The sequence below is a fragment of the Artemia franciscana genome, chromosome 8 (genome assembly GCF_032884065.1).
Source record: "Artemia franciscana chromosome 8, ASM3288406v1, whole genome shotgun sequence".
Classification (NCBI taxonomy): Eukaryota; Metazoa; Arthropoda; class Branchiopoda; order Anostraca; family Artemiidae; genus Artemia; species Artemia franciscana.
This window is the reverse complement of record NC_088870.1, coordinates 2,674,727-2,693,220: the sequence shown is the minus strand read 5'-3', so window position 1 is coordinate 2,693,220 and position 18,494 is coordinate 2,674,727. Positions and strand designations below refer to the sequence as shown.

The 18,494-nt window shown below is 32.5% G+C and overlaps 1 protein-coding gene across 8 annotated transcripts in view; it reads left to right on the top strand.

Annotated features, from left to right (window-relative positions):
- The window catches only part of LOC136029875 (tetratricopeptide repeat protein 7B-like), a 235,461-nt gene that overhangs the window by 51,402 nt on the left and 165,565 nt on the right, over positions 1-18,494 (top strand). The window contains exon 9 of one of the 8 annotated variants that reach the window (XM_065708349.1): positions 9,204-9,666. The exons of the other annotated variants lie outside the window; for them this stretch is intronic. Within the exon in view, the coding sequence (XP_065564421.1) occupies positions 9,204-9,349 (146 nt within the window). The 3' untranslated portion in view covers positions 9,350-9,666. Of the gene's footprint in view, positions 1-9,203; positions 9,667-18,494 lie in introns of those variants that run through there. 8 annotated transcript variants of the gene reach the window in all.

Genomic DNA, 18,494 nt, shown 5'->3' with positions numbered 1-18,494 from the left:
ATAGAACACAACCCTGCCTAACTCCTAGTTTGATGCAGAACCAGCTGCTAACCTCATTTCCTACCTTGACCGCAGCAGTTTTATTCTCGCACGTAACACTAATTGCTTTAATATGTTTATCTGGTATACTATACAAGGATAAGATCTTCGCTAAAGTGTGAGGTCAAAGTAGTTGAGTAGATTTCTACGGTTTTCCTTCAGCATTGAAAAATCCCATGGGTGAACAGTGCAGCACAATTAAACAACAGGGAACACGAAGACACGGGGATACTCGACAGCAAAGAAAACACTTTAATAAGATTTCTTGACCAAGTTTGGCAATGAAGATAAAACAAGATCATAAACATTTAGGGATTAAGAAAGGCACTTTCCACAAAGAAAATGAAAAATTTATTAGAATACTTAAGTCTCGGATATCCCAAAAAATAAATCACGGGGATTTGCAAGATAAATGTCTTAAACTTATGTTCTGAAACTAAAAGGGTGTTTAAAAACTAACAAAGAAGGTACATATTAGAACAAATCAAAATGGCACGGAATAGAATGAAACAAGTCTAAAGAGCTCGGGCAAATTTATTTGAATATTTACGATCATAACTATGATTAATAAATATATGTCTGGCATGTTTGAAAATTTTCGACTAGCTTAAGATACACTAATAATATAGTGTTAATTAATGTTATTGATAATATATAGATTGATAACTAATAATGCGTTCGCTAAAGCTCTTCTATCAACATAACGCTTATTCGTAACCTATAAAACTGAGGAGGACCAAAGATGTTCGATAACTCAGACACTTCTCAGTTATTAACCTAAGAGTAAAAATTTTGTTGATGTATCCTCTACAAGACCGCACTGTTTTTATCTCATAACTTTGTCTAAAGCATCTCTGAGTCTAAAATGTTTCACATTTCTGAGTAATTTGCTACCTACAGAGACCAGACTAATGCCTCGATAATTATCACACTCTTATATCACCTTTCTTATACAGTTCTTTAATTATGGTTTTCTTAAAATCGTATTCACGATTTTCTCTTTTTTCAAAAATCATATTTATAATCTTCAGTAACTTTATTCTAACCTCATGGTCACCATATCTAAGAAATTCGCTTACCACATTATCAGCACCTGGAGCGTTATTATTTTTTTAATCCTTTTAATACTGTCGCTAATTCTTCCTCATAAAACAAATCTTCCTTCACATCTAAGGTATCACGAACATTTTCATTTCCTATGTATCTTTTCCTGCAACTGTGTCTCAGTTGAGCACAAACTCGTATGTTTTGCCCATATCTCTTTTACTCTGTCCTTATCGCTAGTTGTGACCCCGATCCTATCTTTAACTGGGACATGTCCGGATTGACTACTCCCTCTCAATTTATTAACATGCCAGTTCAATATTTTATTATTTTGCCGTCTAGCTGGCTCTTCCAGGTCCTCGGCAATTTTATCAATGGCTGCACTTCACACCTCATTAGTTCATATTTTAGTGCTTTCTCCACTTTCTTTACATTCCTTTTGTTTTCATATGATCTCTTACTTAGATAATTATTGTACAGATCCCTTCTCCTGTCTATTAAACATAAAGCTTTTTCACTAATATTCCTAGTTGCAGTCTTAGCACTCTTCCCTAAGACACCATCAGTAACTTCACAAATTGTTTTTCTAAAATTATTCCATCCATCTTCCGCATTGGCATATTTTAAACTCTCAAGTTTAGTATTCAACTGTTCCCGGGAGGTTTTTCTCAAATTTTCATCCTAACTTTCTTCTGGGTGAAACATTTGAGTATGAATATGTTCGGCGGTTTAAACGTAAGTCCTTTCCCGAAGGGAAATCTAACGGCAAATTTTATTGGTATCGTATCGGCCCAATACATATGTATCGGTATCGGAACCCTCAAATCTTTATTGGTCGGGCCCTATTTAAGAGGATTCGGTATTTTAAAGGACGACCTCATTTTGTCCATTACGAACCTGTTTTGTTTGTTCGGCCAAAGTATTTAGAATTCCTTTGGGTGGTAATGTCATAACTTCTGAAGCTTGAAAAGGAGAATGAATAGACTGAATACACGACAGAAAGCTAAAAGCCAAAACCTACTTTCCCAAATATGTTGGAAAAACCGATTAACTTACCGTTTGTGCGGGGATAGAGATATTTAGTTTTAATGAACCTTAAATTATCATATAATATAAATCTTGTTTTTTCGATTAAGCAGAGGAGAATTTTCTTTTTGAAGTTCAGGAAAGGGCAGTTCCTAAAAATATTCTAACATACCTGCTAAGAAAAACTCGTAGCTTTGGGAGTTCCCTGTGGTGCTACCTGCTTTGATTAAAAAGCTTGCTTACAAAAGGACCGTCAAATTTCTTTATCTTTTCAATCAAATTTCGTAGTCAAACCAAAATTCTCTATAGCTCTCGATGATGGTTAGGCCCCTGGAACAATTCGCTAATGGTCACTTTGTGACCATTGCTAATTGTTAATTCGATTTTATTGTAATTCGATTTTGAATTGTATTTTGTATTGTCTTCTATTTAATATTAATAAACTTCTCTTCTCTCTCTCTTCATGTAATACAATTGGGACTAACGAGTGAAGAATATTTTCTGCAATATTTCCCAAATAATTCCAGTAACTTGCTTTATGCAAAGGAATCAGTTCCAAATTCAGTCGAATAATTAAATTTCCAAGGCTTGATAAAGGGGTGTTAGAAGAAAGGAAGAATCAAAAGTTCGAACGACGGTTCTCAAAGCCAAACCCTTTGATAAACATAATTTTTCTTCTCAATTTGTTCTTTGAGAGTTCGTTCCCTCTTGTGAAGTTTATACCCTCATGTGAACAGAAGGCTGTTTGTGGCTTGTGAAGTTTATACCCTCTTGTGAATAGAAGGCTGTTTGTGGCTTAGAAAGTTGCCTCCTTTTGAAGTAATTTCGTCCTTGGGATAAGCTGCTTTCTGTTTTCTTTCCATTCGCCATTCCAAAGCCTTCATTTGCAAAACACTGCCTTTCCATATTTAGTAAAATTGAAATGAAAATATTGAGAAGTGGGTAAAACCTTTAATGAGACAGAACTGTTAAAAAACAAGAATTTTGTCTGCAAATACCAATGGAAGTTTGAATGTTTCAGCATCTCTTCTGGAAGCATTTGTTAACAGAAGAAAAGGGCAAAAAAGCTAGCTTAAAAAACTAACTCGTACATAAATTATCACATTCTCGAAAATCACCGGATAATCTCCAAGGCGCCTTAAAATTCAACTGGCCTAAGGATCTAAGATTCATAATATTTTGATATAATCATTATATTTTGATATAATGATATAATTTATAATAATTGATATAATTATATAATTTGATATAATTGATATCATTATATATTTGATATAATCATTATACAATCATTACATTATGTCTATATATATAAAAATAAGTTGTCTGTGTGTGGATCTGTGTGTGGATCAGGTGACGTCATGTTTGTCCGCATATGACGTCTGAATTATTTCACACTAATACAAAAGAAGAAAAAAACTAAAAAAGGTAAAAACTACAAAAAAAACTAAAAAGAAAAAAAAAACTAAAAAAGCTAAAAAACTAAAAAAAACTAAAAAAAGGTAAAAATCTAATAACTAAAAAAAACTGAAAAAAATAAACAAAGGCAAAAACTACAAAAAAAATAAAAACTAATAAAAAAACTAAAAAAGCTAAAAAACTAAAAAAACTAAAAAAAAACTAAAAAAAGGTAAAAAACTAAAAAAAACTAAAAACTAAAAAAGAAAAAAACTAAAAAAAAGGAAAAAACTGAAAAATAAAAGAGAAAAAGAAAACTAAAAAAATATGAATAAATATATATAAAAATAAGTTGTTTGTGGGTTATGTCTGTCTGTCTGTCTGTCGAGTGACGTCGTGTTTGTCCGCATATGACGTCTGAATTATTTCACACTAATACAAAAGAAGAAAAAAAACTAAAAAAGGTAAAACTACAAAAAAAACTAAAAAGAAAAAAAACTAAAAAAAAAACTAAAAAAGCTAAAAAACTAAAAAAAACTAAAAAAAGGTAAAAATCTAATAACTAAAAAAAAAACTGAAAAAAATAAAAAAAGGCAAAAACTACAAAAAAATAAAAACTAATAGAAAAACTAAAAAAGCTAAAAAACTAAAAAACTAAAAAAAACTAAAAAAAGGTAAAAAACTAAAAAAAACTAAAAACTAAAAAAGAAAAAAACTAAAAAAAAGGAAAAAACTGAAAAATAAAAGAGAAAAAGAAAACTAAAAAAATATGAATAAATATATATAAAAATAAGTTGTTTGTGGGTTATGTCTGTCTGTCTGTCTGTCGAGTGACGTCGTGTTTGTCCGCATATGACGTCTGAATTATTTCACACTAATACAAAAGAAGAAAAAAAACTAAAAAAGGTAAAACTACAAAAAAAACTAAAAAGAAAAAAAACTAAAAAAGCTAAAAAACTAAAAAAAACTAAAAAAAGGTAAAAAACTAAAAACTAAAAAAACTGAAAAAACTAAAAAAAGGCAAAAACTAAAAAAAAACTAAAAACTAATAAAAAACTAAAAAAGCTAAAAAACTAAAAAAACTAAAAAAACTAAAAAAAGGTAAAAAACAAAAAAAAACTAAAACTAAAAAAGAAAAAACTAAAAAAAAGGAAAAAACTGAAAAATAAGAGAAAAAGAAAACTAAAAAAATATTAATAAATATAAAAAATATAAATATAAATATAATATAAATTAGCAATCAACAAAGCACCGAGACACAAATGACGACCGGGACACAGGGAGTATAAATGACGACCAGGACATAAGTAAAAAAAAAAACTAAAAAAACTAAAAAAATGGTAAAAACTACAAAAAAACTAAAAACTAATAAAAAAACTAAAAAATCTAAAAATCTAAATAAACTAAAAAAGAAAAAAAAGAAAAAAGGAAAAAAATAAAGGAGAAAAACAAAACTAAAAAACGAATGTATATACAGACCGGGACACCGGGATACAAATGACGACCGGGACACAGGGAATATAAATGACGACCGGGACACAGGGACACAACTACAATGGGGACGCCGGGGGGCACAGGGGGATATAAATGACGACCGGGACACCGGGACACAAGGAATATAAATGACGCCCGGGACACTCAAAGAGAAATCACAGACTGGAACACCGGGACACAAATGACGACCGGGACACAGGGAATATAAATGACGACCGGGACACAGGGACATAACTACAAAGGGGACACCGGGGTGCACAGGGGGATATATAAATGACGATGGCGACTCAGGGAATGGTCGATTAGCAATCACCATCAACAAAGCTCAAGGGCAATCATTAGAATCATGAGGTATAGATCTGAATACGGATTGTTTTCCCATGGACCATTATATGTTGCATGTTCAAGAGTCGGTAAACCTGACAATCTATTTATATGCACAGACAATGAGACAGCAAAGAATGTTGTATATTCGCAAGTTTTACGTAGTTAAAAACATATATATATATATATATATATATATATATATATATATATATATATATATATATATATATATATATATATATATATATATATATATATATATATATATATATATATATATATATATATATATATATATATATATATATATATATATATATATATATATATATATATATATATATATATATATATATATATATATATATATATATCTATCTATATTCACAGGTGGGACATAGGGACACAACTACAATGGCGCGTAACTAATATGGCGCGTAACGACTTACGCGCGCGGGGGGGCTTGGGGGGGCGCGAAGCGCCCCCACCAACTAGGTGTTGGGGTGGCGCGAAGCGCCACCCCAACAGCTAGTCTATATATATAAAAATAAGTTGTCTGTGTGTGGATCTGTGTGTGGATCAGGTGACGTCATGTTTGTCCGCATATGACGTCTGAATTATTTCACACTAATACAAAAGAAGAAAAAAACTAAAAAAGGTAAAAACTACAAAAAAAACTAAAAAGAAAAAAAAAACTAAAAAAGCTAAAAAACTAAAAAAACTAAAAAAAGGTAAAAATCTAATAACTAAAAAAAAACTGAAAAAAATAAAAAAAGGCAAAAACTACAAAAAAAATAAAAACTAATAAAAAAACTAAAAAAGCTAAAAAACTAAAAAAACTAAAAAAAACTAAAAAAAGGTAAAAAACTAAAAAAAACTAAAAACTAAAAAAGAAAAAAACTAAAAAAAAGGAAAAAACTGAAAAATAAAAGAGAAAAAGAAAACTAAAAAAATATGGATAAATATATATAAAAATAAGTTGTTTGTGGGTTATGTCTGTCTGTCTGTCTGTCGAGTGACGTCGTGTTTGTCCGCATATGACGTCTGAATTATTTCACACTAATACAAAAGAAGAAAAAAAACTAAAAAAGGTAAAAACTACAAAAAAAACTAAAAAGAAAAAAAACTAAAAAAGCTAAAAAACTAAAAAAAACTAAAAAAAAGGTAAAAAACTAAAAACTAAAAAAAACTGAAAAAACTAAAAAAAGGCAAAAACTAAAAAAAAACTAAAAACTAATAAAAAAACTAAAAAAGCTAAAAAACTAAAAAAACTAAAAAAACTAAAAAAACTAAAAAAAGGTAAAAAACAAAAAAAAACTAAAAACTAAAAAAGAAAAAACTAAAAAAAAGGAAAAAACTGAAAAATAAGAGAAAAAGAAAACTAAAAAAATATTAATAAATATAAAAAATATAAATATAAATATAATATAAATTAGCAATCAACAAAGCACCGAGACACAAATGACGACCGGGACACAGGGAGTATAAATGACGACCAGGACATAAGTAAAAAAAAAAAACTAAAAAAACTAAAAAAATGGTAAAAACTACAAAAAAACTAAAAACTAATAAAAAAACTAAAAAATCTAAAAATCTAAATAAACTAAAAAAGAAAAAAAAGAAAAAAGGAAAAAAATAAAGGAGAAAAACAAAACTAAAAAACGAATGTATATACAGACCGGGACACCGGGATACAAATGACGACCGGGACACAGGGAATATAAATGACGACCGGGACACAGGGACACAACTACAATGGGGACGCCGGGGGGCACAGGGGGATATAAATGACGACCGGGACACAAGGAATATAAATGACGCCCGGGACACTCAAAGAGAAATCACAGACTGGAACACCGGGACACAAATGACGACCGGGACACAGGGAATATAAATGACGACCGGGACACAGGGACATAACTACAAAGGGGACGCCGGGGTGCACAGGGGGATATATAAATGACGATGGCGACTCAGGGAATGGTCGATTAGCAATCACCATCAACAAAGCTCAAGGGCAATCATTAGAATCATGAGGTATAGATCTGAATGCGGATTGTTTTCCCATGGACCATTATATGTTGCATGTTCAAGAGTCGGTAAACCTGACAATCTATTTATATGCACAGACAATGGGACAGCAAAGAATGTTGTATATTCGCAAGTTTTACGTAGTTAAAAACATATATTATATATATATATATATATATATATATATATATATATATATATATATATATATATATATATATATATATATATATATATATATATATATATATATATCTATCTATCTATATTCACAGGTGGGACATAGGGACACAACTACAATGGCGCGTAACTAATATGGCGCGTAACGACTTACGCGCGCGGGGGGGCTTGGGGGGGGGCGCGAAGCGCCCCCACCAACTAGGTGTTGGGGTGGCGCGAAGCGCCACCCCAACAGCTAGTATTGATATAAAATTATATTTTGATATAATTCATAATATTTTGTATAATCATTACAAATATCTTGTTCGTTGATGTCTTTCCTAATATTCAAATTAAAAGTTCCGTTGTCTAAAGAAAATGGAAATCAACGAGCCTTTCGTTCTCAAAGCATTGAGATAAAAAAAAGGGAGTCTTTTTATTTAATTTGGTCTTGTGTTCGATTTTGAATTTTGAGAATTGGGATAATGGAAATGTATCGGCCATAGGTTCCGTATTCGAACCGTCTTTAGTTTGATGAAGCCTTAGAACGAGATTTTGGTGCCTAAGGCCCAATATTTAATACAGTATGCAATTTAGAAAATACAAATCAACGAGCCTTTCGTTCTCAAAGCATTGAAAAAAAAACGAAGCCTTTTTATTTAATTTGGTCTTGTGTTCGATTCCGAATTTTAAGAATTGGGATAATGGAAATGTATCGACCCTGGGCTCCGTATTCGATCCGTCTTTAGTTCGACGAAGCCTTAGAACGAAATTTATGGTGCCTCAGGCCCAATACTCAATACAGTATGTAATTTAGAATCGGGATTGGTATTTAGATTTTAGACTTTGTAGAGGCTATTTAGATTTAGTGTGATGTAAAAATGAGTATCAGCTTTCATTCAATTTTTTTTTATTCAGTATTTTCAGTTTATTCAGTTTTCTTATTCATTTTATTCATATTTTTATTATTCATATTATGCTTATATCATATTTATGATTTTTTATTCATATTATTCATTTTATTCAGTACTTTTTTATCAAATCTTTGTTTTCAGGCCGACAGGCTGACTATTTCATAATGATAAACTGGGGGATAAACTTGGAATAGAATAAGGGACGGAATAAGAGCTACGTGGTCATGAGGAAGAACTACGAAATAAATTTTACTTTATCAGAAACAGAGGCTCCAATAGAAGGGACGGGGAGATTTAAAAAAATACCGTTTGTATTATTGTTAAAAAACTAAAACAATCAAGAATACCCTCCTCCTCCCTTACAGTCTGAATTTTTTTTGTATCTTCACTAAAAGGAATCTACTAAAAAAAATCTTTAAAAAGAATCATAAAAGAAAGCTCTTATTTGAGGCTACTTTGATGACTGTATGTAATTATGCCGCAGAGCACCGAAAAAAAGGAAAAAATAAGGAGCTGTGTTAGACGTTTATCAGTGAAATTGTTGACTCTCAGAAAGGTCTATGCTTTCAACTGGCCAAGAATATTTGAGGCAAGGGTCTTGCAAGGCAAGGATAGGTTCATGGAGAAAGGATCTTAAAGTATCAAAATCCACCCAGGAATTTGAAGGTATATATCTTTTGTATATCTAATGTATAACCTTAAACATATCTCTTTTAGTTATGTTTTTAATGCGCTTTATAAAGCCGTATTTCTCAAGGCTGTATTTTCTAGGGTTGGAGGAATGGATAAAATATTCAGAACCTCCAATCCCCCCAATTTTATCCATCCATGGTGAATTGGACTTGTTAAAGAGTGAATACGACTTTGAAAAGGATTATTCTCGTTTACTATTGAAATATGAGAGTTTCGTTTTATAATCCAAACGCTTCAATAAAATAGAAAAGTAAATAAAGAATATTTTAGTGCCTTAGTATCGACAGGATTAACGGTTCTTCATTTTACCGAAGAAATTAATTACAAAAAAGAGCTGATTATCTCAATAGTATATACGGCTGTATTTTAATGTAGAACCTATTTGCATGTAGACCTTGTTTAAGAGAGAATTTATTTAGCACACGTTAGTAAAAGACTTATTAATATAATAATTTCATTTTATTAATTAAATTCAACTATATTAATTTCATTTTTTAAACATTGATTTATTTAAACATTTAATGAACAAACCAATGAATGGTTTATTTCACAACACCTGTTTGCAAGTTCAAATGGTTGGATTTGTGCTCTCATCAAGTGATTTAATAAAAAAAAAACAAGTTTTTTTAACTGAAAGTAAGGAGCGACATTAAAACTTAAAACGAACAGAAATTACCCCGTATATGAAAGGGGCTGCTCTTTCTTCAACGCCTTGCTCTTTGCACTAAAGTTTGACTCTTTCTCTCAACTCTACTTTTTAAAACAGTAAAAACTTTAGCGTAAAGAGCAGGGCGTTGAAGAAGGAGCAGCCCCTTTCATATACGGGGTAATTTCTGTTCGTTTTAAGTTTTAATGTCGCTCCTTACTTTCAGTTAAAAAAACTTGTTTTTTTTTATTTAATTTCTGAACGTTTTTTAGTTAATCCATGTTTTGATTTCGGCTCTCCGCAGATGAATAATTAAAGCGAAATTTGCATATTTATTTATTTGGCCAAATGGCTTTCCCATAGTTTTGATCGAATGATTTTGCGAAAAAAGGAGGGGAAGGAGGCACAGTTGCTCTCCAATTTTTTGGGTACTTAAAAAGGCAACTACAACTTTTATTTTTTACGATCGTTTTCATTAGTAAAAGATATATGTAACTTACGAATTAGCTTACGTAACAAACTTCTATGTTCGTATGTTTTTATTACGTATATGAGAAGGTTCGCCCATTCGTCAATACCTCGTCAATAACTCTTTGCATTAAAGCTTAAATTTTGTCCCCTGAATCACAAAGGCCGTAGAATACATAATTGAAATTACTAAAAATCCTTTAGCGTAAAGAGTGAGGTATTAGGAGGAGGTGAACCCCTTATATGCGTAATATTTTCTGTTCGTTTTAAGTTTTAATGCTACTCCATACTTCCAGTTGAAAAAAAAGCTTTTTCATATTTATTTTCTCATTGTTTTTTTAAATAATGCTAGAAAATGCTGCGCCCCCTTTATGGAAATCTTCTTCCCCCATGACAAATTCCTCCATGGAAAATTTCCCCCACATAGCCCCCTCTTCTCAACCCCCCCCCCTCCCAACCAAAAAACCCCCCTGAAAACATCTCTACATTTCCCAATAACCATTAATATATGCAAACACTGGTCAAAATTTGCAACTTGCAGCCCCTCCCACGGGGACTGTGGGGGAGTAAGTCGTCCCCAAAGACATAATTATAAGGTTTTTAGACAATGCTGAATAAAATGGCTATCTCAGAATTTTGATCCGACTACTTTGGGAAAAAAATGAGGGCAGGAGGGGGCCTAGGTGCCCTCCGATTTTCTTGGTCACTTGAAAAGGGCACTAGAACTTTTCATTTCCGTTCGAATGAACCTTCTCTCAAAATTCTAGGACCACTGGGTCGATACGATCACCCCAGGGAAAAAAAACAAAAAACAAACAAACAAATAAACACGCATCCGTGATTTGTCTTCTGGCAAAAGATACAAAATTTCACATTTTTGTAGATAGGATCTTGGAACTTGTACAATAAGGTTCTCTGATACGCTGAATCTGATGGTGTGATTTTCATTAAGATTCTAGGAGTTTTAGGGGGTGTTTCACCCTATTTTCTAAAATAGGGCAGATTTTCTCAGGCTCATAACTTTTGATGGGTAAGACTAAACTTGATGAAACTTATATATTTAATACCAGCATTAAAATGCGATTCTTTTGATGTAACTATTGGTATCAAAATTCCGTTTTTTAGAGTTTTGGTTACTATTGAGCCGGGTCGCTCCTTACCCGGTAAGTTCGTTACCACGAACTGTTTGAAAATAAAGATTAAAAATAAATCGGGCAGTAGCTACATAAAATACTCCACCCTCGTCACTCTAATATTCAGGTAATTATTTAACTGCGTAAATTTATTGCCCGCATTACTAAAGGATTAAAAAAAACTGTTTAAAAAGGAAGCGGTTCCAAATTGCGTTGAATAATTAAATTCTCTAAGGCCTGATAAAGGGGTTCTTAGTAGAAAAGCATAACTAAAAGTTCGAGCGGCAGTTCTCAAACCCCTTGATAAATAGAAGTTTCTTCTCAATTTATTCTTTGAGAGTTCGTTCCAAGTTTATGCCCTCTTGTGAATTGAAGGCTGTTTGTGGCTTAGAAAGTTTTTCCTTCTGAAGTAATTTTGTCCTTGGGATAAGCTGCTTTCTGTTTTCTTTTCCTTTCCCATTCCAAAACGTTCGTTTGCAAAACATTGCCTTTCCATATATAATTAAAATGAAATGAAGATTTTGGAAAGCGGGTAAAACCTTTGACAAAACAGTGAACTTTGCAGAAACAAACATTTCGTTTACAAATAATAATAGAAGTCTGAATGCATTGGCTTCACATCCAAAAACCTTTATCAACAGAAAGTAAAAGGAAGAAGAAATAAAAAATCCAGCTTAGAAAAATTAAAACGTACGCTAAAAGATGAAAAAAAGCTAAACAGAACAGAAAGAAAAGTGGAAGAATTTAAAAATCTATAGTTGTTGAAAGAAACAACAACTATAGTTCATGAAACGTGTCTTACTTCGTTATTTCTTCTTCTTTTTTTTTCTAGAGTTTCTTTTTTCATCTTTTATGTTCATGTTAATTTTTTAAGCGCTTTTCTTTTTTTCCCGTTAATAAAGATTCCAGATGGAAAGTCGAAGTATTCGGACTTTTATTATCATTTCTACGATTTTTTTTTTGACTGTGAAGTTCACTGTCATATTAAAAGTTTCCCCATTTTTCACTGTTTTTTTTTTTTTTTTCAATTTAAGGATATATGAAAAGGTAGTTTGTCTAAGAAAATATTCCTGCAAAGCTAAGCAATTGCTTTCACCAATAGACCGGTACCATGATCGAGTTGAACCTAATTGGTCTGACTGAGTTAGTTTGTAAAAACTCACCTACTAGCTCGTTTCGTGTGTACCAAAAGCAGAACCATAAGCAGAAAGTTGTCGTTACTCGCGTCACAACTGTAAATAGATAAACTGGTAAAGCGGTGTCATTGCATGAGAGGAAAGTTGTACCCAGTAATAGATTAAAAAGAGGTCTGTTACTTAATGTTAAATGTTAAAAAACATTTTCCGAGCATACCAGGGGCATAATTTGTTATGGGGCAGGGGGGACAGTTGCCTCATTTCAGACCTCATTTTACCCTTCCAGAACACAGTCCCCCCCTCCGCAGCTGAAATTTAGTTTCTCCAAATATTTTGTCAAAACTAAGATGAGCCTGCGTAATTCAAGCATCCAGAGAAACGGGTCTGTTTTCTTTACTATGTTTTTTCCTTTATGGTATTATATGACTCATTTGTCATTTTTCACTGTCATTTTCACTTGATTTTGAAAAATTGGCTCCAACTCCCCCCCCCCTACAGGATTCTGTCGAAATTATGCCACTGGAGCACACTTGTGAATTTTTGAATTTGAGCTTTTCTCATAACTTTTCTCTTCAATTCTTCCCAAAAATTTTGAGGGGCTCATCTTTATTTTGCTGTTAGTTCATTTGTGCTGCTTGCTCCTCTTTGGAAGGAGCTTTAGGTATATATCTTGGTTTGACAAGTTGTTTTAATATGCATAATTTCTCTGATATTTTAAAACTATGCTCCCAAAGCGTTTCAGACTTATATGGAACGTTTAATAAATTTACTATTTGAAAATGTTTGTATTCAAACGATTTAAGTAATTAATCTGTTACTTTAATGAACTTTCCTTGTTATTAATGTTAATTAATCCTTGTTGCCAAAACCTGGTTACGAAATTTATTAAAATTGCCAAAACTTGGCAGTGAAATTTTATTAAATTTGTACTGTGGTAATTTAGCACTTCCGTGTTCCCTCGAGTATGCTTTATCCCTTGGTTTGCTTCCAGGGATTTTACAAAACTGAGGAACTATTGTTTTTTCCCGAATTTACGGGTAAACCTGTCCCAGTTGATCTTTATTTATCAAACCTTTTTGGGAACAGCGGCATAGTTGTGTACAAGTGGTATGTACATAAAAAATACACCCTCAAAATCTAAGGGAGGGGGAGGAGGTAGTTTTAATTTTTTCCCTTTTTTAATGAAGATATCCCAAAAGGTGCTTCTTAACATATAATGGAGGAGGGAACGAATATCCGAGACACCCACTAAATGGCCAACACCCGGTTCAATTGACTCTAAACAGACATTAAGATCACTCTCGAACATGCCCTCTAAGTGAAGGTCGGATGAAGCAAACTTGTTTGTGAAATAATACAAAGCCTATAGACCCCAAAAAAACGAATTCCTAATCAGTCTTACTACATACACACTCGACCTCCCCTCAAACTAATAACTCTGTAAGTTTACAAAAAAACGGGACCAACAGCTATTGGGCAGTAAGAGTAACATTCAGACGGATCTTTACTTTTCCTGATGACAGGATAATTACACTGGTACAACAAATAACTGGTGCTAGTCGCAACTACAAATCAACTGGAATATTAGTGCAAGGTGTACTGCTAACAGTTCACTACCGAAAGCAAGATGCATACCATAGAGATTATCTACTCCTTTAGAGTATTTCTTTTTAGTTTCAAGATAGCCAAACGAACATCCGAGACACTCACTACATGGCCAACACCCGGTTAGATAAACTCTGAACATACTTAAAGATCTCTCTCGAATATGCCCTATAAGTGAAAGTCGGGTGAAGCTAACTTGTTTGTGAATTAATACAGAGTCTATAGACTTATTATACTTATTATATCTAGGATGATTTAGGCTCAGTAACATACTCTGTTGGAGAATTTATTGGGCTCAGATTCCTCCTCCCTTTTTTATCCAAACTTTGAAAACTTCATATGAATCTCTATTTTTGTTTATAGTAAGGAAAAAGAACTTTTCCGTATTTGATGTCCCCTCCATCTTTCATATGGTTTAGATCCTTCTTAAAACTTAGTCCTAGCTATGCCCCTGTTTAGATTACCTATGTTTTGAGTAGCGTATACTATTTTAGTTACCAATATTATGCACGGCAAGGAATATTGGTTTGCACAAGACGTTTTTCTTTTTGAAAATTGTAGAGTGAATGATCTGAGTCGGAACTGTCCATGGTATTTACGCTATTTTTATGCTAAGTAGTGTAAGGTCCTATTGAGGGTAGGAAGACCACTGTTGCTAATATTGATAGCTGTGGGAACCACACTCCAACACATATTACCGTACGACGCTGCTAGGGCTTTATTGAAGGAAACCCTATCTTAACACGATAATAAGAACCCGCCTAAAATCGTTTTAGAAGCCAAGTTCGAGTTTCTTCCGAAGAGTCACTCTCTTTCAGAAACCATTTGCACCAGGGGGCACGTGCCAAGAGTGGCGGAACTGCATACACTGTTTTGGGTAGTGTGCCAAGTGTTTTGAGGACTCTACCAAGCGTGGCGGAACTGTGTGGCATACTTGGCTTTTCTAGATATACGCTAACTAGTTGGAAGTCACCGCCACCTTGGCTAACTATTAGTCTATTATTGATGCATTATTAGTTAACAATCTATATATTATCAATAATATCAATTAACGCTATATTATTAGTGTATCTTAAGCTAGTGGAAAATTTTCAAACATTCCAGACATATATTTATTAATTAAAGTTATGATCATAATTACTCAAATGAATTTGCACAAGCTCTTTATTACTTGTTTCATTCTATTCCGTATTATTTTGATTTGTTAAAACATGTACCTTCTTTGTTAGTTTTTAAACAACCTTTTAGTTTCAGGATATAAATTTAAGACTTTTATCTTGCAAATCCGGGTGATTTATTTTTGGGATATCCGAGACTTAAGTATTCTAATAAATTTTTCATTTTCTATGTGGAAAGCGCCTTTCTTTATCCCTAAATGTTTTATGATCTTGTTTTATCTTCATTGCCAAACTTGGTTGTGAAATCTTATTAAAGTGTTTTCTTTGTTGTCGAGTATCCCCGTATTCTCGTGTTCCCTGTTGTTTAATTGTGCTGCATTGTTCGCCCCTGGGATTTTTCAATGCTGAAGGAAAACCATAGAAATTTTCCATAGGGACAAAATAAAGTATATTTAATGTGGCGCTGTTTTCAGTCTCGATCCTCCCAGGGGGCTTGAAGTTTTCCCATTCAATATAAGCTATTGTGACACTGGAAAGATAATGGACACTTTTTTAAAAGACGACGATGTAGACTCTTTGAATATATGTCCTTTGTTTGTCTTTCCTTTTTTTTTGCAATATATTCTATTTGTATGTATTTGAAAATATTTTTTTCTGAACAGACTTAAAACACAGGATATTTGTAAAAGTCGAGGACATAAGATGCATGAATCTATATCCTTTGATTTTTTTTTTGCAGAATGTATTCTATTTGCATGCATTTGAAAATATTTTTTCTGAACAGACTTAAAACACAGGATATTTGTAAAAGTCGGGGACGTAAATAATGACGAAGACCACACTGCCTTTCCATAATACAACAACAAAAGAACGAATAATGAGGACTTTTTTTCCCAAGACAGTGAACCAACAAAACCTATTTGAATATTTCGGCCCTATATCTAAGGGCCGTCTTCAGCAAAGAAAAAATGAAAAACAATAAAACACTTACAATAAAAGTTCTCAGTTAAAAATTATTTTAAAATAAAAAATGGATTTTTAACTGAGAACTTTTATTATAAGTGTTTTATTGTTTTTTATTTTTTCTTTGCTGAAGACGGCCCTTAGATATAGGGCCGAAATATTCAAATAGGTTTTGTTGGTTCACTGTCTTGGGAAAAAAAAAGTCCTCATTATTCTCTCTTTTGTTGTTGTATCGAGGACGTAAGATGCATGAATCCATATCCTTTGATTTTTTTTTGCAAAACGTATTCTATTTGCGTGTATTTGAAAAAAAAAAAAATTCTGAACAGACTTAAAACAAATGACATTTGTAAAAGACGAGGACTTAATTTGCACGAATGCATATCTTTTGCAAAATATTTTTTTGCAATATGTATTCTATTTGCATGTATTTGCAAAATGTATTTAGTTTTAATGGCTCCTGGCTGGTTAAAGATTTTGCCATTAAATTTAAGCTTATGTGCGACAGAACAGACTGAAACAATGGAAATTGTTTAAAAGATGAGGACGTAAATTGTTTACATCCATCTCCTTTGTGGACAGATTCATTTTTGCAAGATGCATTTCATTTGTATGTATTTCTAAAATATATTTAGACTCGATGGTTTGCGGAGACTTAAAGTTTTGTTGTTAAATTTGAACTATTATGAGACTGAATGGACTTAAAACATTGGACACTGTTTAAAAGACGAACACATAAATTCTTTGAATCCATATCTTTTGCAGATTTTGATGTTTTTTTCGCAAAATGTATTCCGTGTGCATGTTTTCCCCCAAAAAGACATTCCTTACCCAGATTCCTTCCTCCTTTGGCTATTTGCTCATCTCATTCCTCCTGGTCCCGCGTCAGCTGCTTTACCTCCAGACATCAAAAATGTTTGTCCCCTAATTTTCGGAAAAAAAACATAACAGAATCCCCCCTAGTTTTTCTCTTTTTATTAATTGTAGAGGCGCTGCCTGGTTTTTACATATTGTCGCTTGTTTTCCTTCATTTTTTCGTTTTAATGACATTTTAATATATATATATATATATATGTATATATATATATATATATATATATATATATATATATATATATATATATATATATATGTGTGTATAGATTCTTAGGTTTACCACCCCAACAGCTAGTATATATATATATATATATATATATATATATATATATATATATATATATATATATAGATTATTAGGTTTACTTGCTTTTAATCTTTTGACATTTTCTGACCCATTTAAATATTTGTATTATATTTTTGACGGGTTTGATCAAATGGCAGTTTTAACTCATTTTACTCGGTGATAGCCGCAAGCTAGTAAGGAGCGAAGCACGGTCCGTAGTAACCAACATTTTAAAAATATGTTTTAAAAATAAAATTGTCGACTAAGAAAAAATGGAATTTGTAGCTGGTTCAGCGATGGTAGTCGTTATCGATGGTATTCGTATTTCGATTAATCGTAATAGTAAAATGATGTTGCGAAAACAAACTTAGGAGGATTTTGAAAATGAGCCAGTAACCTCTTAAAAATGGTGTCAGATCGAAATACAAAACTCATCATTGAAATAACCATGGTCTAAAACCTTAAATAGGAGAAGTACGGTCCCCCCCCCTCAATCTTGAACAACAATGAAAATAATTTTTTGCATGGGTGGAACTGATTTGTTCCTTTTTTCATCCTTTTATTTTTTTTTATCCACTGCTTATGGGCCACTTTAACATCAGGCAGAGCTGGTCACGGCTAATTTGAAAGCTAATGTTTATATCGTAGGGCTTTTCATAGCTTCGACTTGATAACGCCATCATCATAAAGTGCCATGTGGCACTCAAAATGGTAATTTGGATGCCTTTTTTGGAGTTTTATGGCTGGGAAATAGAAAAGGGTATAGATAAAGGGTACCATCATAATCTCAATGGACGAACATCCTGAACCTAAGGCTTGCAAAATCCCTCTCAGTCCCTTAATAAGTTTCGTAAGTCGTCTGCTGACTATCAGAAATTGCAGGCTACGTAAGCATCCAGCAGAAGTTTTTAATTGCTTAGTTCCAAGGTCACGATTGTATGAACGTGCGTTCTGTAGATTCTTCTTGACAACAGAATCATAAACTGTCATATACCAGTTTTTAGTGTCATTACTGGAGTTAAACAAGGCTGGGAAGCATAAAAAAAAGCCATGATGATATTGGAATTAATGACCTTCCACGTCCTAAAATACTTGTAAGAATTTCGTCATATTGTTCGGATTTAACAAAATCCAGGGC